At 45.2% G+C, this 25726-nt stretch overlaps 1 protein-coding gene across 1 annotated transcript in view; it reads left to right on the plus strand.

The window, feature by feature from the left end:
- Nucleotides 1–15134, plus strand: part of ppargc1b (peroxisome proliferator-activated receptor gamma, coactivator 1 beta) — a 116065-nt gene extending 100931 nt beyond the window's left edge. Inside the window, exons 7-13 of the mRNA XM_083786121.1 lie at nucleotides 1667–1731; nucleotides 2553–2675; nucleotides 3151–3796; nucleotides 4403–4475; nucleotides 5088–5206; nucleotides 5657–5784; nucleotides 6989–15134. Of these exons, the coding sequence (XP_083642247.1) occupies nucleotides 1667–1731; nucleotides 2553–2675; nucleotides 3151–3796; nucleotides 4403–4475; nucleotides 5088–5206; nucleotides 5657–5784; nucleotides 6989–7080 (1246 nt within the window). The 3' untranslated portion in view covers nucleotides 7081–15134. The remainder of the gene's footprint in view (nucleotides 1–1666; nucleotides 1732–2552; nucleotides 2676–3150; nucleotides 3797–4402; nucleotides 4476–5087; nucleotides 5207–5656; nucleotides 5785–6988) is intronic.
- The last annotated feature ends 10592 nt before the right edge of the window (nucleotides 15135–25726 follow it).

Here is a 25726-nt window from a genome sequence, read left to right on the forward strand (position 1 = left end):
GAGTGCGTTCATGAGACAGGAAACAGACACCAACTGCTTACAAAGCAGCAAGCAGAACTGGGTAGTGGTGGTTATTGCCTGCAACCTCACGAGGGTACGATACGATACACACAGCATTTCTTGACGTATATCGATTCAGTACGATATGATACGATTATTGCTATATTGATTCATTGATTAACTGGGTGGCTTGAGCTCACTGTTCCGACTCTTCCCCTTTATTTAGGCTTAATGTGGTTCACAAAACGTTTTGAATTGCTTTTTTAAAATAACAAATCAAATTTGATGATCTTATCAAACATCAGGCAGTCTAATGCAATGCGTGCTTGTTGCACTGCATTCACACACACACACACACACACACACACACACACACACACACACACACACACACACACACACACACACACAGGCCCTCGCTCATCTTTTTACCAGTCCTGGAAGCTAGTGTGTTTGAATGTACAATCCGCTTGGAACTCAGGCCATTTTAAAATAAATCCACTGATGCACAAAATAGTACCCCCCCCCCCCCCCCCCTTGCCTTCTATCTTTGCTTTATTCTCTGTTATGCAAGGTCCCCCCAAAAGGCCAGTCGGCTCAGCTCAGCATTCACAGCGAGAAACAGAGACCGGGCGGCAAAAATAAAGGGATAGAGGGGAGGAGAGGAAGAAAGAGGAGTGCATAATGTGTCTGTGATAAGAACCCAGGGACACTGTTCACATGCAACGCCAGGGATTTGTAATAATTCACATTTAGAAATCATCTGGAACGTTTCTTTTTTTTTTTTTTTTTTTTTTAACAGTTAAAAATGTTAAAAACCAAGATTTTATTTTGGTTTTTGTCAGTACTTGCTGTCCTTGATTGCGCCACTCAATATCTGACTGAAACTCAACTGTGTTTTGAAACTGCTGTCATTCTGATGCAGCTGTATCTCCATAATATATGTTTTTTTTAGCCCCATCCAATGTCCAGCTTTGAGGGTTTGTGTAACCTCAAACATTGAATGCCACAAACATTGACGACAAAAGTGAGGATGCAAATTGTGATTGGCCAGAATGAGAAGTAACAGTATGATGATAAGAGCGCCCCTCACTTCACACGGGTGTGATTTTTTTTTAACCTATGTAAAGTATTAAAGGTTTTATGACATTAATTTTCATTTATTTTTCTTTTTCTTTTTTCTTTTAGGTTTTATGACCTCAATTACACCCAAAAAACCTGAACTTTGAACATTCAGTGGATTTTCTGTGGTCTGAAGTTTTCTTTGGGGTTTGGAAGCCTTTTGAGCTACAATGAAAACAGGCAACACAGTGAAACAGTGACATCTGCTGGCAAATCCCATTGACATATATGGGATTTGCAGTAAGTGATGTCACTTACTGCCGGCAAATCGGAGCACCTGTTTGAGCCAGAAAACCCCAGATCACAGAAAATCTACTGAATGTTAAAAGTTCATGTTTTTTGGGTGCAATTGAAAACCTAAAAAAAATAAGAACAATTCCAAAACCTTTTTTTTTAATGTCACAATCCCTTTAACAAGAGCGTGTGACTAAATGACTACATCGGATCGTTTGGATCACAGGTGATATATATTTGTTTCAGTGTTATTGCCTAAGCACCAGAATAAAGCCTGGCTCTGCTTGTCTCTGTGTTTCTGTGCCAGCAGGGAGTCTCAATACGGCGGCAAGCCTTTCGAGCCGCCGCTCAGTGTGGATCTGTGTGGAACAGCAGGTAAAACACGTCTCTCATGCTGTCTATTCTATTCCCATACAGGGTGCTCCTTACAGCTCTGGAAAAGTGTTGGAATTATTCATTACTCTTGTAGGGGAGTATGGGGATTTTGTGAAAGGCTTTAAAATAGTAAAACATACGTAAGAAAATGTGCAAAGGAAAATGTTCCATATTTTATGTTCTCGTAGTGTTTTTGTGACTGCCTGGATGTCAGTGTTCAACTCGACCGGCATTCGGCTAAGGTGTAAAGCGGTCGTACATGCACGAGAATTGGTACACACCTCTATCGTGTCCCAACTTACAAAAACGTCTCTTGGTTTTGAGTAATGTAACCCCACCCCTTCTGATTGGTCGATAATTGATAGCTCATGTTTTTCCTATAACCTTTCAACGGTTTGTCGTAGAAACAAGTGCGGGTTGTCTTGGTTCAGAGTCCTTGTCTGTTATTGGTGAAACTTATCCCTTCTTCTGATTGGTCAATATGTTATAGTTTATATAATTTGCCATAACCTTTGAATAGTTTGTCGTACAGAGTCATGAGTCACCTCACTGGACTCAGTTGAAAATCCTTGTCATTCAGTAGAGTTACTGCAGTTCTGGTTGGTCGATATTTGCCTCTAACTTGCTCGCGTGAGGGCCCGGTCATCGCTGCTTGCAGCTATAATTACTATTATTATTGGTCAGACGGGTGGGCTGCGAATGCTTTTGAGACAGTCAAGTGGATCCGATCAATAGAAGGTTTGAGAACCAAAGTGTTCCAAACGCAAAGTCATTGTCTGACTCCCAACCCCCCCCCACCCCCCCCCCTCCCTCCTACACAGGTCTCACCCCACCCACCACACCCCCCCACAAACCGGCGGATGACGAGCTCTTCAAGCCAGCGGAGGGAGGGAAGGGAGGAGGAGGGGGAGAGGGGGAGTCTACCAACACCATGCCCCCCAGCGGTAAGGCCTGTCACAATAAGTCTGTCGTGTGTTCGCAATTATTTGAAATAATCACAATAGTTTTTTGCAAAAAGTTTACAGTGTAAGCTAAAAGTTTACAACGCGTCTACAAGGTCACGAGGCAACACTTTGTGAATTTCTTTTGGAGCTATTTCCGTTTTTGTCATATATACAGGTTTAATGTTTGTTTTTAGTTCAATGTTTGTTTTAAAAAACGCCGTTGACATTGAAGGGGACATTTGTTGCAGTTGCGCTGCGACAAGATCGATCGGCTATTTTCAATCATTATCTTAAGATGAAAGCGTATTTGAAGTGATCGAACTATAGCAATAGAACAGAAGTTTAGAAGCATCTTCCAGAAACACGAGTGGTCTCATTTAAATGTGCATGATTTCTTCAGCTCGGTCGGCGTAAAAAAGCATCATCATCACATATTCGGCCTTGAGATTTTATTTTGCCTTATACCATACGACAGCCCTACACAGCGACGGCGCCGCCGCCACCACCACCACCACCAAGGGCATGTCGTCCTGGCTGAGCCGTGCCCACCAGCACCAGCGGCGGAAGCTCCCGGAGCAGACGGAGCTGTACGCACAGCTGCGGCGCGTGCAGGGCGCCGGCCAGGCCCGCGAGAGAGAGACCCATGAGCAGAGCCTGCTGCTCGGCGGTAACCTGCTGCAGGCGGCGGTGACCCAGCATCAGCGCACCTTCTTCGGCGACCACGACTACTGCGCCCTGAGCCTCGGCGAGAGCCACCGGCGCAGCACCACGGCCATGCTGGGCGCCATCCTGCGCTCGGAGAGGTCCGGAGGAGGAGGAGGAGGAGGAGCGGGCCGGGGGCCGATCGAGCGGGAGAAAGGCGGGGAGGAGGAGGAGGAGGAGGGAGGAAGGCTCCGGGCGGTGGCTCCGGGGCCGCAGCAGCAGCAGCAGGGCGGGGCGGTTGTGGATATGATGGTGACCACGTCGGTGGTGTCGGCGTCGACCGAGCTTCGCCAGTCTTCGGCGGCGGCCACGCCCCCTGCCTCGGAGGAAGAGGGCGAGCCCTCCTCGTCCTCCTCTCGCTCCCCGTCGCCGGTTCTGCACTCGTCGCCCGACTCCCCCGCCAGCAAGACAGACTCCAGGTGAGAGAAAGACACCCCGGGGACAGACACGGACAGGAGGGACACGAGAACGTTTAACTTCAGACACATAAAAAAACTAAACAGACAGCGATGACACAGAGAGATATAGCCTGAGTAGCTAGACTGAAAAAGAGTGAAAGATGTCTACACATTGGGTAATGGAGAGAAGAGAAGGAAGTCATAGAGAGAGAGTGTTTGATGGAGGATGGATGAAGGCGCCTTGCCGCACTGCGTGTGGGCCAGCCTCCTCTCTTGCTATACAGTTCACCCGTTTCCTTCTCCTGTCTGACACTTTTGTTTAACCTTGTCCTCCCTCTCCCATCCCCATCTGTCCTCCTCCTTTCCTCACTTTTCTCCATCCTCCTCCTCCACCTCCCCATTTTGTTTGTCCCTCGCTTCGTCTTGCCTGGATGTCCATCTCCCTTTCTCCTGTCTCTCTCCCTCTCCCTCTTCCTCTATCTCCCTCTTCCTCTCTCTCCCTCTTCCTCTCTCTCTCCTCTCTCTCTCTCTCTCTCTCTCTCTCTCTCTCTCTCTCTCTCTCTCTCTCTCTCTCTCTCTCTCTCTCTCTCTCTCTCTCTCTCTCTCTCTCTCTCTCTCTCTCTGCAGTGGTGAGAACTCAGAGAGCTGTCCAGAGGACAAGCAGAGGAACAAAACCAAGACAGGCCAGCAGAAAGATGAGGTACATAAGGCCGTGTTGCCTCTAGCTATATGCCACACACAATTAAAATTGATTGACTTGTGCTGAAAGTGTCACTCTGAAATGGTAAGGAAGTGGCGGTATGAATGTCTATGTACTTTATCTCACAATAGTGCATTAATCCCACCATGACTCCTGTCTACAGGTGTTTCAGCCTCTCGTAGCTGAATTGGAATGTCATCTTAAAGACAAGTCTTAGTGTTAGTCTGCTTTAGGCCGACTAAATATAAGATTTTAGTCGACTAAATCTACAGTTAAATGTTTAGACAAAAATTTATTTTGGCGGGCCTTGATGCCGTCGTAATGACTGATTATACACTATACACTGAAAATAGCCGATCTGCAAGCTCACAACGCGTCACGCGGCTGCGACGCGTTGTGAGCTTGTACATCAGCTATTTCAGCATGCAACCAGGTGTAAAATTACGAATACTGGATCTCTTGTCCACTAGTCCCTTCCTAACATTTTAGTCTAGTTTATTTGGCGAAATTGTCAATATATTTACTCTTAGTTGTAGTTGGTGGAAAAAGGTAGTCGACGAACAATGGCCACTTTTTTTGTTCTGACTGTTGCCATGGTTTCCCTGTTGCCAGGACAACTGCCAGGTGTTCTACATCCACAACCTGCCGAGCAGTGTGACCCAGAACATGCTCAGAAAACGCTTCCAGGTGTATGGCAGCCCCGAGGACTGCAAAGTCATCATCCGCAATGAGTATGTGTCGGCTTGGCTGAACCCCAGTTGTATTAATACCAGAAAGAACTGTTATGTTTTTCTTTTTTTTGGCGTACGAAGTACGAATATATTAGTATGAAAACTGCAATGTAGATGCATACTCTGTTATTAAAAATGTACTCAAGTAAAAGTACAAAAGTATCGGCATCAAAATGTACTTTAAGTACTAAAAGCAAAAGTACTCATATTGCAGAAAGTTCAAAACATTCACTTAATCTTTTAACGTGCATTACAGCCGTACGCACGTACAGAGAGACAGACATGGTTGGGGCATTTATAGTTAGATTATAGTAGTTATAGTCATTTGGAGGGGACACGGATTGGATTACACACTCATTCGGGGGACGAACAAAAAGCTGTGTCATGGTCTTGACTGTGTGTGTGTGTGTGTGTGTGTGTGTGTGTGTGTGTGTGTGTGTGTTTGTGCAGGGAGCGCTGTGGGGTGATAAAGATCCGTCAGGCTGGAGGTCAGAGACACTGGAGGGAACGAGATATGTTGTATCAGAACGGAGCCGGTGCCCTCCGCAGGATGACCAGAAAGCGATACATAGACCTCGGTAAGGAACACGCCCGCACGCATGCACGCACGCCCGCACGCCCGCAGGCCCGCAGGCACGCACACGCACACAGAGAAATCACTACCATCTTTGGGTCAATTCAGGGCAATGCTTTCCAACATTTTGTCATAATTAACATTTTTGTTTTTCTGTTTTAGTTCTTTGAGTATTTGAGTGTTTTCTGTCTCCTGATTCATCTACCGTTCTTATGTTTGATCGTCGCTCTCATGCAAATGTAATTTCTGTTGATTATTGTATTGTATCTCGGCCACATTGAAAATGAGGGCCTGCCCCTGAACTGTACTCTGAGATATGATTAAGCAATATTACACGAGAGGGGGTGGTTTAACGTCATTAATGCACGCCTGCGATGCTGCAGGCGGGCGAGTTCCGAAAGGCAGCGCAGAAGTGCATTAATGACGTTTAAAACTAAGATATTTGCTAAAACAAATCATAACCCTTACCCCATTTACTTACCCTATTTTTATATTACAGAAGAGAGCCATATGAATAAATAGATCTGACTATTATGAACCTACCAATGAACTCTTTATTAAATATAATACACTAAAATGCGTTCAAAGTGCAACATAAATTGCTCCCTGACTGCATTCAGAAGCTGTTCCAACCGAAAGTAAACCATTACGAGCTGAGGGGTATACTGATGTTTGAAATGAAAAAAGCAAGAACTAACATTAAAAAAAGATGTCCATCTGTAATGGCAGCAGAAATATGGAATAGTTGTGATAATGACAAAAATTAGCATATAAATTCAAGAAAATGTTTAAAAGTAATATAGTAGCAAAACAATATAAAGCATCATCATAAACCTCTTATAATGCATAATTTCCATCTCCATATGATTCTACCAAACGTAGTTTTAAATTATTTGCACTAATGTAATATAAGTAAGTCAAAAAGGGTGGGCACTATATAAGCTACGCCTTTCGGTCCAAACATGTAATGTAAAACTTTTTTGCTGTAATAATCATGTACATGTTATTTTAAGACCGAAATAAACTATTCATTCATTCATTCATTCATTCATTCATTCATTCATTCATATTTTTTTAATGACAGATGTACAGCCACTACGACCACAATGTCCCAAGAAACTCGCTAGCCTATAGCAATCCAGTCTGCTGCGTGCGCGCGCTCTGGTGGAAGAACAAACAGAGCAGCTGATTTCTTTGTTTTCTTCCAGACGAGGCGGGACCAGGCCCGGTCAAGAGCAAGTACGACGCGTTGGACTTCGACACCCTGCTCAAGGAGGCCCAAAAGTCCTTACATCGCTGAATGCTTGCTACCCCCCCCCCCCACACACACACACACACACACACACACACACACACTGGCCCACCACCAGTGACTACAGCAGCCTCCGACGACCCCGGGGCATCCTGAGATGACGATGGCCTCTCGTTGGTACCTCCTCTGTGCAAGACAACCCAACCCCCCCTCACCCCGCGGAAAATGTTTACATTTTTAAGATTGGATTATAGGAACTAAAAACTTTTACTTTTTACACCTAAGGATACAGCTTGAAATATGCGAAGACTGCGGCGGTTGTTGACGCGAGGAGGAGACTTTTTTTACGTCGACCACAGAACTAGCTACTTCAGTGGTTCCTCAGAACGACGGGATCCGCTGTGGAACGACAACGAACAAACAAAAGCTGCTTCCTGTCTGTGTTGGTGACATCATCATTCTGCACCCGCAAGGTGCGGAAGTGAGAAGAGACCTCTTGTAGCAAAAAAATACTTTGCTATTATCCCTGCGTCACGTTGGTCGTTTTGTGTGCGTGTGTGTCTCTGCGCGTCTTTTTTTTGTTTTTGTTTGTTTGATTGTTTCTCTTTTGTTTTGTAAAAACCCCTCCTTCTCTTCGGTCACCGGTGGCGATACTGCAAACTGTTTTCGCCATCAAATCGTGCAGTTGAAAAAATATATATATGCTTCGGTTTTTTTTAGCAAAAACTGTGGATGTAATGAACAACAACAAACAAAAAAACTGTGTGTGTGTGTGTGTGTGTGTGTGTGTGTGTGTGTGTGTGTGTGTGTGTGTGTGTGTGTGTGTGTGTTATGGACAATGAGAAAATAACAATTAAAAACAAGAACAACTAACATTTCACTAAATCATTTGACAGCTTCAAAAGTTTACAAATCAAAAATGAGGAAGGGAAAAAAAAAGACATAGTTTTTTCTTTTTGTAAGTTTAGTGCTTCCTTGATTTTAATCTATGCACTGTAGGAGGCAAAAAAGGTCTCCCATGTCCTTGATCACTCTCCCCTCTCTACTGTAGTCTATAACTCTGCCATGCTAAAGTACAATACTCTATGACTTCTGCTACTGGCTGCCACAGACAAAAACATATGGGGCCCTATGTTTGCATGTCTTAAGTACCAGGTCGTATGACTTATAACTTAAGACCTGGAGGCGTGGCCAATGCTGTTTGGCCACTCAACACAGCCAAATAACAGCATTGACCACACCTCCAGGTCTTACGTTTAAGTCATAAGACCTGGTACTTAAGACGCGCAAAATAGGGCCCTGTGGGGTGCTAACTGTGTGGAGGGTGTGCTGCTTTTGGGTGTGCAGGCTCTGCTAGGCTTGATGGAAAAAATAAATAAACCAACTTATAACATGGAATAATAAAATATCTGAAAACAATCAACCAAATATTGAAACTAAAGCAGCAATTTTTTAGCATGTGCACATCCCCAAAATACCGGTAATCAAAAATAATTTACCCTAGTCTACAATTGTAGCTTTTGATCTCAATGGGCAAAATATCGCAGGCATCAACAGGAGTTCAAATAGCAACAGTGATGAGCCATATCTAACCAATCGGATCTCATTAGCTAATTATTAGTTTTTTTCACACCCATGTGAGCAAAGAGATCTTTATTGTGCGCGGAGGTTTGTGCACGACTGTTCTCGCCAAGCCTGGCCACAGCGGGACGTCTGGTCAATGGGTTTTTTTCTTCTGCCCTGAGCAAAAATAATAATCACGCGTGTCTGTACATTAACGTGGGAACGGAAAAAAGCTGTGTCCGCGGTGGATAAAGTGGATAAAGAAAATATTAAAAAAAGAAAGCCACACAAATAATGTTTACATGGAGCAAGTCAGATTGAACTGGGGGGAAAACAATTATCATAGCCGTTGACATTTTCATCCCAATCGATAATAATCGATAATGACAACTTCACAGAATTTCACTGTACATAGAGCACATTTAGGTAGAGGCACTGCACATGTAAAGCTATTCACTTACCGATAGCCACCAGAAGGTCAAAATTAACACCCACCAGGAAAGGATGCATTTTCTAAAAACCGAAACGTCACCACAACAGTAGAAGGCATGGATGATTCCACAGAGCATTTGGGAGTTTACATGCTCTAGAATAGACTGGATTGAATATCGTGACTGGGTCTGTTTCAATTTTCAAATAATGGAATGTACTCAAAAACCCTGAATGTAGACCAAACCATTTGATCACCTCCAAGATTGTTTGTGGAAGCGGGAATCCCCAAATCAACAGTGTTGACTCTGGCTTAAAGCGCAGCTCAAATAGCCCTCAGACCCTGAAACGGTTGCTAATTAAAGACCCTCAAACTGCAGAGAGAGAGAGAGAGCCAGCAGCCTTGGCACCCAAAACAAAGACGAGCCCAGGGCAAAGCGAGGGACAGAATATCGGCTGAGAAACACAATGTTCATGCGAGATGTCCCGAACGTCTCTACCTCACCCCCGTCCATCCCTCTGCAGCCCCCCCCCCCCCGCCCAGCTTCTCTCGATCTACGCTCTTCCCGTCCTCCATTAATTGTTTCTCTTGTGGACATGGTTGTTTTCTGGCTGAGGATGTTCCATCTGAGGGGTGCTTAAGGGTAGATGGTGGTTTGTTTGTTTGTTTGTTTGTGTGTGTGTGTGTGTGTGTGTGTGTGTGTGTGTTTGTGCGTGTGTGCACGTGCGTGCGTATGTGCGTGCGTGCATGTGTTTTTTTGTTCTTCTACTGTTGAGTCCCAAACGAGGGAAGTAAGCTGTTCTCTGTCTCTCCTTAAAGCTAATGTTTTTGTGTGCTGTCTTTGACCGTGTGTCCTTGCTGGGTATCTGACTGTCTCTTGGCTGTGTTTGGTGTCTGGGTTGGGAGCTGCCATGGGGGGGGATGGGGGTGGTCCATGGGTGAAGGGTTTTAACTTGGGGTTGGATGGTAAGGTGCTGGTCCTTGGAATGTGCTGGGAGGTTTAAAATTCACCCTCTTTGCTTCTTCAAGGATCCTGCTGATCCCAGTGTTGATTTCGTCGACTCAAACTATGAAACATGTTCATCGACTACCTTTTGTCACTGACGAAAACTAAATGGAAACTATATGAAAACTAAGCTATCATGACTAAAACTAAGACTACATATATTGACAATTTCGTCAACAAATGTTATTATGCTCACAACGAAGTGTAAAATCACCAAAATAAATTTTAAGCGACTAAATCAACTGTAGATTTAGTCGACTAAAATCACATGACTTTTAGTCGACTAAAACTAGACTAACACTAAAGCATTTCAGATTACTAAAATATGACTAAAACTAAATGAAATGTTATCCAAGAGACTACGACTAAACTAAACTAATTTTGCGGTCAAAATCAACACTGGATCTTACTGATCCAGCCATCTCCTCCTTTCCCCTCCTCCTCCCCAGTGCTTTAATACTGTGCAGCCTGACTCTCCTCTTTCTCTCTCTCTACTTTTTTCTCTTTGCTCTCAAATCTAGGTTTTGGGTCTTGTTTCAAGAACACCCCAAACCCTTTTATAATGATGCCTCCTTCTTTTCTCTCTCTCTTCCCTCTTGCTGTCTTATCTATCTAATCAACTCTATGGTAACACACATGAAAATTGAATGTTTACATAACTTTGATTCTCCATCGACTTTTATTAGGACGCACGCTAAGTACAAAAGGCCTCATTCGGGTGTTGGGAAAAATGAACGTTGACTGATTTTTAAACTGAAGTTTGCCAAGACGGATAATTTTGAAGTGTCATCCCACAATATAATTGGGGTGGAGGAGGATTGAAGGACCTGGAGTAAGACATGGTTCCCATCTGACCGATCCAAAAACATCCCAATGAGCATTTGTGCTTAGTATGTACACTACTAAAAAAAACGTGAGAGAATGTGCTGGTTTACATACTGAAAAAAAAGAGAAAAAGAAAAAAAGAATATATTGAGATATATGAAATATATATTGTGTATATAGCACTATGCCTCGTAAACATAAAATGTATTGTGTGTTTGTAAAGGTGGCGGGGTCACGTTCAGGGCAAAGAGCTGATGGATGTTCAGTGCAGAGACAAGATGAAGGGAAAACCTAGTCGTTGACCACTTAAACCCTGTAATCCGGTAGATCGGCGTCCCTCTGGGTTCTATACTAGTGACTCTACTGTTTTCATTTTACATTATCACTGCAAATGGCCAATCTTCAGCTCACAATGCTATGCGAGCTTGTAGATGTCTACAGATGATGCGGGTTGAAGTGGTTAACGACTTCACACGTAAAGTCCAACACTGTTGTGAAATGGGCAGGGTGGGGAATATATATATATATATATACACACACACACAAAGAAAAGAAAGAAATCCCTTTAGACTATTGTACCAGAAGATTCTATTTCTTATGTTTCTTCTTTAAATGACTAAATATTTTTAGATGATTTTATCTTTTTTTGTTGTTTTTTTGTTTCAAGAAAAAAAAAGCAATCAAGCAAGATGCAATACATAATAATAGTCTATCTACGAGACAGCCTTTCAGAGAGACAAGAGTTAATAATAAATAGTGTGTTGGTTGGTTTTAACTACCATGGTTACATGGGTTGGTTGGTTTTAACTACCATAGCTACATGGGTTGGTTGGTTGGTTTTAACTACCATGGCTACATGGGTTGGTTGGTTTTAACTACCATGGCTACATGGGTTGGTTGGTTTTAACTACCATGGCTACATGGGTTGGTTGGTTTTAACTACCATAGCTACATGGGTTGGTTGGTTTTAACTACCATAGCTACATGGGTTGGTTGGTTTTAACTACCATAGCTACATGGGTTGGTTGGTTTTAACTACCATAGCTACATGGGTTGGTTGGTTTTAACTACCATAGCTACATGGGTTGGTTGGTTTTAACTACCATGGCTACATCGGTTGGTTGGTTTTAACTACCATAGCTACATGGGTTGGTTGGTTTTAACTACCATGGCTACATGGGTTGGTTGGTTTTAACTACCATAGCTGCATGGGCAATCCCCAAACTAGCCATCCTATAGGCTACAGTATAGACCACTGTGTAACGCAAACTATATAGTACAGGGAAGAATGTGGTCAGTTGTGGCATATACATGGAACATATTGTATACAAAAGGAAAAAAAAATGAATCGCATTACAAAATAATTTTTACTCTTGCACAAATAACAGCCCAGCCCAAGTAGTGAGTATATATGTTCACAATATTTTTTTGTTTTGTTTTCATTGAAATGAAACTATCGCATTAAACTGTTTATTGCCATATTTTGATGGTGCACAGGTTTGTTTAAAATCTGATTTTTCTGTGTCGTGTTGAGACACTATGGTAATTATTGAGGTAACTTTGTGAACATGTATGACTCTTGACATCGGAGGGATGTGGGAAGGATGAAAATAGGCAAGAGCACGGAGAAACAAAAAACCTGTTTCGTTTTGACCCCAATATAACATAACCCGACTCCGCCAGATGATGGCAGTAGTGAGTTCCTCCTGCCTCCCATCTGGACTCTCTCGGGCAGAGACAATGTACTCCGAACCAATTCTGATCGGAGCGATATGCGGCCGTATTCGGCCGCTAGAGGCGGGATCAACGCGCAAATGTAAACACAACCTAACAAGACTAGTTATCAGATTTTTTTCCCGCTGCTTCCGGTTCATCTTTTCTGCTTGAGAGAGACCAGATGCAGGTACAGTAGGAGGAGGAAACTTGTGAACTTAATACTGCCGCAATCTGGCGGAGTCAGGTTAAATATAACAGTCTTCAGAGCAGACTGCTGGATACCAGTGAGGGTGCTTCCATCCCTGTAGAGGTGAATGAAACATCACAGCCCTTTGTCATGGCAAGCCTTAAGAATCAACAAGGGGGTAAATATAAAAGCTACCACTGTACGCTTTTATTATTACTGTTTGAACTCCTTTCCAATCCAATGTGTTTTATTATGAAATAATTACTGTTGGAATTAAATCCCTTTTTTCAATACAGCCATATTATAAAAGGTATATTACATATATCTATATATATATATATATGAATATATATTTGTGTGTTTGTGTAGATATCTAGATGATTATATACTTTCTTATAGAAAAAAAATAATATTTGATGTTGACCATTCTCCTAAGTGTTTTGAGAACACGAACACATTTCAACATTGTACTGCTGTCCGTGCTATGGGGGTCTCGGGGTCCTAGATCCGAGGACAACCAATCCAAATAAAAAAGAGAACCCTCCTTCCAAAGGGAAAACCCCTTGTTAGAATGCAATACATTTTTCTTTCCACTCTTCACTTCAGAAAAATGGTGAGAAAACCATTAAAACTTGAGAGGCAAGTTGACCAAAAAAAAACTTTAAATAAAAAGACAAAAAAGAAAAAAAAAAAAAAAGGAAAAAGAAAGAGAAAGAAAGAAATAAACAATATTAATAATACAAATAAAAAACAGACTTGACAACAGCGCTTTAAAATCTAGATGTGTTTGTGTGTGTTTGTCAGGTTGGGTGTTAAAGATGTCACCAATGATTCAACATCACCACCCAGCGCCTGCTGTCAAATTCATCTTTGTTTTCATTTCAATATTATGGTTACATGTTTTCTTTATATAAAGCAATGTATCTTTCAACTCAGTGATTCTGATATAACCCTCCATGGACAGCGGCGCTTATGAGAACTTGGGCCCTTAAACCAGTGGTTCCCAAAGTGGGGTCCGGGGACCCCCAGGGACCATTGAGGGAGTTCCAGGGGGTCCCCAGCTAAATGATAGTTTGGAACCAAATGGACCATTATGGGTCCGTTAACGCTGAGAATGTACAAATGGAACCAAATGGATCCATTTAACCCAGAGTTAAATTAACATTGATTTTACAATATAAATTCGGGTCCCAGAGATAGAAATGCCATTAAATGGGCGTCCGTAGACTAATGCATGTCAAACTGGGCGTCCTTGAAATTAAACGGGTTGAGAATCACTCAAAAATCTTCTCTTATGGGGGACCCTGGCATTTCTCTTCAAATGGGGGTCCACGGGCTAATTAGTGTCAATTTGTGGGTCTGTGACACGAAAAAGTTTGAGAACCACTGCTTTAAACTTATGGCATCTTCACTTTCTATTTCATCTGTGAAAGTTGGACCACAGTACACCATCCTGAACCTGTGTGTGTGTGTGTGTGTGTGTGTGTGTGTGTGTGTGTGTTTGTGTGTGTGTGTGTGTGTGTGTGTGTGTGTGTGTGTGTGTGTGTGTGTGTGTGTGTGTGTGTGTGCGTGTGTGCGCATGCGTGCGTGTGTGCGCATGCATGCGTGTGTGCGTGTGCGCATGCGTGCGTGCATGCGTGTGTCTGTGGTTTTAATACAGTACTAACCTAACAGTTACAAATACACAGGAAATCACCGGGCTTTCTGTTTAATTTTGGTGGTAAATGTGATGTCAAATAGGCACTTTGTAGGGACTGCAAACTGTCAAAGATTAAGTACATGTGAGTGGTTCTTTTGGTGGAGGAAAATTAATTACATAAAGGGCATACATTGTTTTATTTGTTTGTTTTAAGTTTTGTTTTTCATCGCGATTGATTTTGTCTATTTCCATCTAATGACTATCAAATTCACATAAAATGATTTTCTCTTCTTTTTTTAACGTAGTTTTTGGTAAAAGAAAACAGTAAATACTGCTAGCGAGATTTTATATTTTTACATATGTTGGTTTTATTTTTGCGTTTCTTTTTATTTATAAGCCACTTAGTTTGGATGTCTTTAAATGGTGTTTCCTTTTCTTTCTCTGTTTTGTGTGATTTCATATGTCTTGAGAATGTGGAGACAAATGCATTTCAGTATTTTTGAATTGTTAAAATCTAGTTTCATAGAAGCAGAAGTATCTGATGTTATAAATTATATTTTAATTCATGTGAATAGTTTAAAACTGAAGGCGACGGCTTCCTTTTAAACTGAATACATTTCTCTTCAGAGATTGTTTACATTATAAAACTGTAGAGATGTGCTCCTCATATACTGTAAAAAGTACATTATATTGATTGATTTGCCTCCAAAAAATAAAATCCTAATGAACAACATGCTGTATGAATGTGTATGTGTGTATTCCTGAAGTTTATTATCTAACTATGGGGCTGATATGTTAACCCATTCAGGACGGGGAACCCCTTTTAGTGTTTTAAGGATTATGTTCTACTTTAGCTATTGGAAAATAGCAGATCTACAAGCTCATAGCATGGCACTGAGTGCCAGGGGGGCAACATATTTTCAGATGGGGGTTGTTGGCCAATTACATATAATTTCTGGGGTCTTTGACATCGAACAAACAAAAAGGTAGGAGTGCACACCAGTAGTGGGGAGGTGCTGACCGCAGGAGATAAAACTTTGACTAAGAAAGGAAGGAGGCTGCGCAGCTCGTATTCACGATGCCATAAACTTTATTTTTTCCAACGTTTCGGCAAACAGGTTGCCTTCTTCAGGGTATGATATACCCTGAAGAAGGTATGATAACTGGAGGTTATGCAACAACCGTGCATTTAGGAGACAGAAAACACCTTTTCATACACTCACATGACTATTCATAGTCTTGGGTCTTGTGCGTGATGACATGGCACGCACCCAGCATCATGGGTACATAAGCGTGGCCACGCCTGCACGCGCCATTCAGTTACCCTTTTTCTTCTGCTATATCACAAGCGAGAAGGGCAACTAGCGTAATTACTCGCTTATGTTGCTTAAATAACCACGGTTGCATAAACTCCAGGAACATGGCGCTCCTATAATTACGCTTTAGGAGGATTCATACACTCCCTTCGTTATCACGAGAGACCGAATCCTAGGGCTGCCCCTGTTCTTAAACGGTGACCTCGCCCATACAGGACCATCAACATGCCACTGAGGCCCCTGGCCTAGTGGGGTTTCAAGGTCAAAGGTCGAGTCCCACCGGGTCCCTGACCCAGGGGCCCCAGTCATATGTAAGGAGCTGACAACCTAGGTTGCCTCATATGCTCTGACTCGACCATCCTGGCCTAACCCCTGACTCCTGAAGTAACCTGACTCTTTAGGCAAAGGACTAGGGGGCCTGAGGGCGATTCCCACGCTCCTCAGCAACTTGAAGGACTAAAGTGACGACCAGTTCACCGCCAAACAGACATCATCTACTGAAATACCATTGTATAGAGCCATGGATGCCGCCACACTGCGGGTGGAGTGAGCCCTCAAACCCACAGGTGGCAAAACACTTCTGCTGGAGTAAGCCAATTAAATGGCTTCCACTATCCACTGGGACAGCCTGACCTTCGTCACCGGCTTCCCTTTGGCTTCTGTGCCCCATGCCACAAACCTGTTCCGATGGAAGCCATCCTGGCCAAGTACACCCGTATGGCCCTGACCGGGCATAGGCAACCTCTCATCCTCAGCCGATGCAAAAGGAGGAGGGTGAAAGGACCTGAGATACACTGGCACGACAGTGGCATTAGAGTTCTCGGGGACAAAGCTGGGTTAGACTTAACCCAGCTTTGTGAGCAGGTCCTGTCTGAGCGGGAGCTGCCACGGCCGGTCGTACAGGAGAGGAGCAATTTCCGACCTCCAGGAGCCCCAGGCTGGGGCCACGAGGAGTAGAGACAAGCGTCGAGTCCTGACCCTGTCCAGGGTGAGCTTGATCAGGTTGAGGGGAGGGAATGCATACAGCAGCCCTTGTGGCCATTCGTGGGCCAGGGTGTCCACGCCTAGCGTTGCAAGAACAGGTGACACTTCCTGTTCTCTTCTGTGGCAAAGAGGTCCGCCACTGGGACCCTCAACCTGTCACATAGCTGGTCCGCTACTAGCGGGTGAAGGGACCAGTCCGTGTACTGGAGTGGTCCCCTGGACAGAAGGTCTGGTCCTGCGTTCAGGAGCCCTGGGACATGGCATGCCTTGATCTAGAAAAGGTGCTCATCGCACCACAACACTAGTTGCCTTGCCAGAGCATGCAGGGTTGGGGACCTTAGTCTGCCCTGCTTGTTGACGTAACATACCGTCGCAGTGTTGTCCGATCTTACAAGAACGTGGCAACCTTTGACGTAGCGTTCAAAGTGGTGTAGCGCCAGAAACACCGCCATCAACTCCAGATAGTTGATGTAGAAGGCGTGGTGCCCCAGCCTGACAAACTGCCGTCTGTTGTGAGGACTCTCCCCGTGGGGACTCCTTCCGTTAGAGTGTCGTGGTTCCCCCCCATCACTGTGCGTCGACACACTCCTACAGTATGTGACGAGAAAAGAAAACATGAAAAATAACATACTGTGTATGTCGTCCTTCATGGTTGTTCGTCGCTCCACTATGGTTTAGTTTAGTTTATTTAGGATCCCCATTAGCTGTTACACCTGGCAACAGCTATTCTTCCTGGGGTAAAAACAACATTACAGATATCACAAAATAAATACATTAAAGCATGCTGACTGTGATGCTAACTATATGGTGCCTTGCTGACTATGGTGCTGACTATGGTGCCAACTTTGGCGATGACTTTGTAAGCACCATAGTCACACACACACACAACCACTCACGCACGCACGCAAGCGCCCGCACACACAGAGAGAAACTGTGGACCTTTAGGATTGCAGGGCCTCCATGTACCCCAGGGCAGTGGGATGTAATCTGTATTATGTGTGTATCTTGATCAAGACATGGAAGGAACATTTACCTGGTGGTCACTGTAGATGGATCTGGATAAGAATGTTACCAAACAAATTGTCTAATGTGTACAGTATACTTGGCGTGTGACTTTCACAGCGCCGAGGGTCACACACAATGACACCACAAACGGACACAGAAAAATCATATCAAAGAGATGGCACAATTACACAGGACAGCTTGGTTTGGTTTCTCCCCTCACAGTCAGTGCTGTAAGCTGCATATATCCGCTTGGTTTGGTTTCTCCCCTCACAGTCAGTGCTGTAAGCTGCATATATTGGTTTGGTTTCTCCCCTCACAGTCAGTGCTGTAAGCTGCATATATCCGCTTGGTTTGGTTTCTCCCCTCACAGTCAGTGCTGTAAGCTGCATATATCAGCTTGGTTTGGTCTCTCCCCTCACAGTCAGTGCTGTAAGCTGCATATATCCCACAGAGACAGACGTGCATCTCTAATGCCCTGCGTTATGCTGCAGGCCACGTGATGCGCTGGTTCTTTTTGCTGCAGTCACGATGACTGCCTTGCAGAAACAACCAAACAGAGGACAAGAGACCAAATCGGCTGACGGCATTATTATTGCATGTACTGCACGTCTATAGCCTACTGGTGGTTCCCATTATTTATTTTATCTCAAGACCCAAAGACAAATTTGAAAAAAAAAACTAGTGAAAATTGCCGATCCACAACCTCGCAGGTAGAAAAGTGTGACCCATAAAATGTGTCGGCGACCCTGATATGACATGCGTTTGGGAACCTATGATCTAAAATACTTGCTCCCCTCCTCTACTGTGCACTGACTAAATATCTTAAAGGGAAACTTCACCCTTTTTGCAAAAACATATATGTTAATGACGTTTAGAAGCTTTAGAACACTTTCCTGGGAGTCTTTATGTATGTAATCTGTGGTTTTAGATATTTTAGATTGTAGCAGTGAGCCCAGTGTCTCTGATGTCATGGACACTGGGCTCACTTCCTTCCTGGACTACATGTTGTCTCAGTAAGACAGATCTCCCCCCTATCCACAAGGAGGAGCAGTGCACCAAAGAATGGTGGGAATTGTAGTCCAGGAAGGTAGTGAGACCAGTGTCCATGACATCAGAGACACTGTGCTCACTGCTACAATCTAGAATATCTAAAACCACATATTACATACATAAAGACCCCCAGGAAAGTGTTCCAAAGCTTCTAAACGTCATTAACATAATTATATTTTTTTGCAAAAAGGGTGAAGTGTCCCTTTAACGGCAAATAGAGCTTACAGGCTCACATCGCAGCACACACACACACACACACACACACACACACACACACACACACACACACACACACACACACACACACACACACACACACACACACACACACACACACACACAGAAAGTATAGAGTTGCCATGGTTCATGTGGTCGAGGCATTTGGTGATTTGTTCTGTGCTGCTAACACACACCTGTGTGAAAAGGTGCCAGGGCTAGAGAGGGTTCAGCACAAGCAGAATGCTGTGCAGATAGACCCCATTCAGTTTCCGTAGGAACCGCCACCACTGTCAGTGGCATGGGAATCAGTGTCCAGCCAGCCGTAAAATTGCCCAGTCTGTTTTGGGGCCCTGTTAACCAGGGGAACACGGGGGGATTTGAGACACATTTTCACGGTCCCTATATTTTTGGCTTCCCACATTTCGTTTTTAATTGTTATAGTTTCAAAACATTTTCAAAAAACATTCCCAAAAAAGCAAAAAATTTCATGAATTAAAAATGCAACAATTGTTTTCACTAATTTCACGAAGACATACACAATACAAGTAAAATAAATTCAGTTCATTAGAAAACAAATGTTTAAGTATGTGAAATTAGCCGATCGAAGTGGTTGTGGGCTGCTATTTTCACTAGTTTGGCTCATCAAATTTCTCTTTTGGGTCACAAGCTAAAAGGTTTGGGAGCATGCACTTTGTTTGTAGGCTACTGCAAGGAAGGTCTATGTCTTTCTTGGGCATGTGTGACAAAATGTTTTGGTGTGTGCAGTGTATGAAAAGGCAAAGAGAGCAATTGGGAGCTGCAGGGATATAATAAAGGACTGTCAAAACATCATTTGCAAAACAAGAGTGACAGGCTGCATGGAGACAAATCTGTGGACAATGAATACATTGAAAAGTATTGTGGCATTTTGTCAACACTAAGATGAACATCATTATAGACCAGGGTTCCCCAATAGGCGGCCCGCGGGCCATTTGCGGCCCACAGAGCGCCCCCTTGTGGCCCATGAAAGAATTTCATTTTTTTAAGGGTCCCAGATATAAATGGCATTAAATGGGGGTCAGTAGCCTATGCATGTCAAACTGGGCATCCTTTTCAAATGGGGTCTTGCCCTGAAAATGAATTTTCAGGGCAAGACCTCGACCTCGCGCGTGCAGACTCTGCCCCCAGCCTGGTACGCTAGTCAAAATATGGCCCTTGAGGAAAATTTATTGGGGAACCCTGTTATAGACCATTATAAGCCACTTCATAGTCCAGACATAGCAAACAGACACAGATCCTGGACACTGGGCTTTGCGTGGACATGAAGTTAAAGTGCCTGTGATTGACTAGTACAACGCTGGAGGTTGAGGAGCATTGTAAATGGATAGTAAGTGTTAATTCTACGAGACAGACGGACAAATTGCACTTGATTGGATAGTTTTGGTGATTTGGTCCATAGCCTTTTTATTTGTGGGTGTGAGAGCTAAAGAATTGTATCAAATGTATTGCTCAAACATCACGGACAATTTTGAGAAAGAGAGTTGTGTATTGTATATTAGTGGATATATGGCTAAACTTATAGATAGTTTTTACCCTGGAGACCTTTTTGATTGGGTCCTCACAAGATGGCTCTCAGCCCCGGAAACGTAGATGAATGTGGGCACCTGTTGAAGCAATCTGCAATTACAAGTAGTACAACATATTTTTGCCATTGATTTAAGCCGAAGTGAATGTGAAGTGAAAGTTTAAAGCCCATGATACTGGGGCAGCTATCAACCAAATCTGCGTAGAATTTCACAGACAGAGGTACAGTATAAGATCTCTGTAGGTATTGCAGGTACGCCCAGTAAATTACTACAGACACCTGATGAACGTATATCATTGCATGAGACTGATGCCCTTTTCTCATGCAGTGATGGTATAGGCCAGTGGGCTATTATGCATAAGAGCAGCTAAGCAGACCTGTTATAAGTCAAGTGACCTTTTCTTGTTTAAATGTACAAATGTCCAGTACATTGCTCGCTCTCCATGTTGCACTATCCTTCATGGCAACTCCTATAAATAGTCCTTCATCCCTCCAATGCCTCCCTGCACTGTGGCGTGCAGGCTGGCGGTGCTGCAGTCACGACTGACCCGGGCACTGCAACAGCAGAGTGAGCCGGGCTAGTACAGCTTGCTCCCTCCCTACAGGCACACAGCACGTACTGCAGCTGCATGGTCTACTTTACTCTATTATAGTCCATACTATCCCTACATGGATCTCTTTCTCTCAGTCCCTTCCATCGGTTTGTTCGATATACTTGCATTTCTGCAAACGTTTGATGCACACTATTGGAAAAAATTATACGAAATAATGGACGTCTGTCCTAATTGCATGACAGCATGTCCTTTCTTGTCTTGTGCTCTGTCTCACTCTTTCCACACGGTTTGCCTCTCCCTGACTCCCTCCCTCCCTCTCTGCTTCCATGCCACCGCCTCTCTCTCTCTCTCTCTCTCTCTCTCTCTCTCTCTCTGTTTCGGCTGCTGCAGTCACGGGATGCCCTTGCGTCACGGCAGAATGGGCTTTACAACCGTATACGGCAGTATCCTCTGCTCTCTCTCTCTCTCTCTGATCTCCTTGCATCACAGACTTACGTCACCAAGAGGTGACGACAGAGGCGGATTACGTGTGCTACTGTGCTGTTAGTAGGCTACTGTATGTGCACGTGTGTATGTATGAATGAGGTGGGGGTCTAGCGATAGCTCCCGTCCCCCATCCCTCCCTCTAGTGTGTCTCTCTGATGCTAAACACGCTCAATTAACTGCAAGCAGTGCTTTAGTGGGTCAAGAGAATAGAGTGACACACACATATACATGTGCTTGACCCCTTAAACCCTCACTGACCGGAGTCCCCCAGGGCTCGATACTTGCTCTGCCCTTTTTCCCCTCTACACTAAGGGCCCTATTTTCGTCACTGCTAAATTCCTTATCCCTAAACGTCTTTGCCATTTATTGTATTTTTTTTTTTTACTATTTTGAAAAAGATCTATGAAAAGTTAATTACAAGCTCGCAACGAATTGATGTAGATCGGCTAGTTGAACACTTTTAAAATGTTTTTCAAAATACCAAAAAGGCAAAGACGTTTAGGGATAAGAGGTTTAGCAGTGACCAAATCTCTTGTTGCGAGTCTTGCGACGCACTTTGAGCTCGTGGAGTAGGTTGTCTCCATTCTTTTCACATGTTCACTCCAGAACAGGGCTGCTAGGGTTCATTTGGTTAATGAGTACACACCAATCACAAGGCAAGACATTCATATACTGTATAAGTATGTCGAAATGCTGAAGTGCGCAGTCACGTTACGTATGCATACACCCGCCCGCCCGCACCCGCACGCACGCGCACACACACACACACACACACACACACACACACACACACACACACACACACACACACACACACACACACACACACACACACACACACACACACACACACACACACACACACACACACACACACACACTCACTCACTCACGTGGAAGGTAGGATACTTCTAATTATCTCTCCCCGGACCCCCCATTTATTCGCTAGTAGTTTAATGATATACTCCCACTAATCAGCATTTCCGGGGGTCCCCTGTCCCCAGCCAAAAACGTTGAGAACCCCTGCCCTAACCTAAACATAACCGCAAGCACGTAGCAGCACGGTCCCAACCTTACTCGTCATTTTCGTTTTATCAATGCCAATCGCAGCCAGTAGCCTCAAAGACTACATGCAGTAGGTTGATACGATAAGTAACCTACTGGGAATTATCGGTTGATACCAATTATCATTGATTGAGCTGAACAAAAAGATGCTCGGATACAACAGCCAGATATATGAAAATTGTTATTTATTACTTCTACTCAACTACATGAAAGCAATTACAGCGACCATGAAATAAAGGAAAGGGGAATTGGGTTAAACAACAGTTTTAATAGCATTCCACATCAAACAAATGAGGGGAAATTAGTGCATGGGGTCATTCTACACATTCTGAACTAAATCCTATATGCTGAGATTTTAGAACAGTGACAGAGAGACAGTAGGTTGTATTAAGAATTGAACCATGCTGGCTCCAGCAGACAATATAGCAGGGTTTCCGTCAAAGTATATATTCATCAGAATCAAAATATGCGTGTGCCTATGCACATTCTGTAGCCTATATTTTGCTGAGGATTGTCATATACTCCAAGAAGAATCCGTTCCCTGAACCATGATGACAATACACAAAGTGGGTTTCCATCCAACTGTTGTATTGTCTAACTATGATGTATCACATTAGAGGCCGAACTGAACAGACAAAAAACAACAACCTGTTAAAGTGGAAGAATTTTGCTGAATATCGATTTGTCTGGTCTTTTTAAAAAGAAAACAAACTATTCTAGACTTTCTTTTCCCCCCAGTGGTTGTGTTTTCTGGCATGGCCATGCACCACCACTCAAGCACCCCATTTGTTTGCTTCAGCCTAGCTTGACAACAAAACAATCTTTAAATTGCTGTGACATATCTCAGAAGTCAAACTACAAACATCAGTTTGTAGTTGTAAGGACACCTCCAAACTGCTTCTGGTGTGTTTCAAAAGTCACACTTAAGCACATTGCATAAGAGTTATTCGATCAGCAAAATAACATTCAACTTTAAAACCCAACATGTATCTTTACACCCTCCAAATCCTCCATTCTCTGCCTTCGGATAGGCATAGCGTGCCCCCGCCTCCCTCGGTCTGGTGCAGCCTCCTCTCGACGCCATGCATATCCATCCTCTCCACCCTCGGATGACCACAGCATGCCCCCTCCCTCGACCTGGCACAGCGTGCCTCCTGCACAGCATGCCCCCTCCCTGGACCCGGCACAACGTGCCCCCCTCCCTGGATCGGCACAACGTGCCCCCCTCCCTGGATCGGCCCAACGTGCCCCCCTCCCTGGAAAGGTAAAGGCACACGGAAAGGACAAAAGGAAAAGGACAAAAGGACAAAAGGAAAGGACAAACGGAAAGGACAAAAGGACAAAAGGAAAGGACAAAAGGACAAAAGGAATGGACAAAAGGAAAGGACAAAAGGACAAAAGGAAAGGACAAAAGGAAAGGACAAAAGGACAAAAGGAAAGGACAAAAGCACAAACGGAAAGGCACACAGAAAGGCAAACGCCCCCCCTCCCTGGAAAGGCACAACGTGCCCCCCTCCCTGGAAAGGCACAACGTGCCCCCCTCCCTGGAAAGGCACAACGTGCCCCCCCTCCCCGGAAAGGCACAACGTGCCCCCTCCCTGGAAAGGCACAACGTGCCCCCTCCCTGGAAAGGCACAACGTGCCCCCCTCCCTGGAAAGGCACAACGTGCCCCCTCCCTGGACCCGGCACAACGTGCCCCCTCCCTGGATCGGAACCACGTGCCCCCCTCCCTGGACCCGGCACACCGTGCGCCCCCCTGGACTTGGCACAGCACGACCCCTCCACCATCCCTGGACTCGGGACAACGTGCTCCCCTCCCTGGACCCGGCACAACATGCCCCCTCCCTGGAAAGGCACAACGTGCCCCCCTCCCTGGAAAGGCACAACGTGCCCCCCTCCCTGGAAAGGCACAACGTGCCCACCTCCCTGGAAAGGCACAGCATGCCCCCTCCCTGGAAAGGCACAACGTGCCCCCCTCCCTGGAAAGGCACAACGTGTCCCCCTCCCTGGAAAGGCACAACGTGCCCCCCTCCCTGGAAAGGCACAACGTGCCCCCTCCCTGGACCCGGCACAACGTGCCCCCTCCCTGGATCGGAACAACGTGCCCCCCTCCCTGGACCCGGCACACTGTGCGCCCCCCTGGACTTGGCACAGCATGACCCCTCCACCATCCCTGGACTCGGGTCAACGTGCCCCCACCCCCGACTCTTCACAGCGTGCCCCCGCCCTCGGCTCGGCACAACATGACCCCTCCACCCTCCCTGGACCCTGGAAAACGTGCCCCCTCCCTCTTCCCACACCGCGCCCACAGTCCACACCCCTGGATCTCCACAGCGTGCATGCCTCCTCCCTCAGTGGACCGGCGTCGTGCGCCTCCCGCCCTCGGAACCCGCCCCCTTCTCCCTCAGACCGGCACAACCCCCCCCCCCCCCTCCTACACAGCATGCCTCCTCCCTCCGGCACATCATGTCTCCGCCCCCTTCCACTCGGCTCAGCGTGCACGCCTCCTCCCCCAGTGGACCGCGTGCCTCCCCACCCTCCAAATCCTCCATTCTCTGCCTTCGGATAGGCATAGCGTGCCCCCGCCTCCCTCGGTCTGGTGCAGCCTCCTCTCGACGCCATGCATATCCATCCTCTCCACCCTCGGATGACCACAGCATGCCCCCTCCCTCGACCTGGCACAGCGTGCCTCCTGCACATCATGCCCCCGCTCCCTCCACTCGGCACATCATGCCTCCCCCCTCTGGCACAACGTACCTGCCCCTTCCTCGAATCCCCCAGGATCACCTGAACCCATCCCCGGTCCTGATCAAGCAGGCCTCCCCACATGCTCATCTAGACCACAACGGCCAATCGTCAGGCAGCCACTGCAGCAGCCGCACGCAGCCATCCTCCGGTCGGTCCTCGGCCTCTCCTCGCTCCATTACTCCCGTCGCCCCCAGTTTTAGGACGCTCCACCCGTCCGTGGCAGATCGGACAGTCGCCGGTCTAAGCAAGATGTATTCCTTTCCAATGTACCAGCCAATCCCTGGTGCAATCACCACAGCATAAATACACCTGCGATCTCTCAACCAAGTTGTTTGT

This window comes from Protomyctophum parallelum, assembly GCF_964188405.1.
Source record: "Protomyctophum parallelum genome assembly, chromosome: 16".
In the NCBI taxonomy this organism is placed as follows: Eukaryota; Metazoa; Chordata; class Actinopteri; order Myctophiformes; family Myctophidae; genus Protomyctophum; species Protomyctophum parallelum.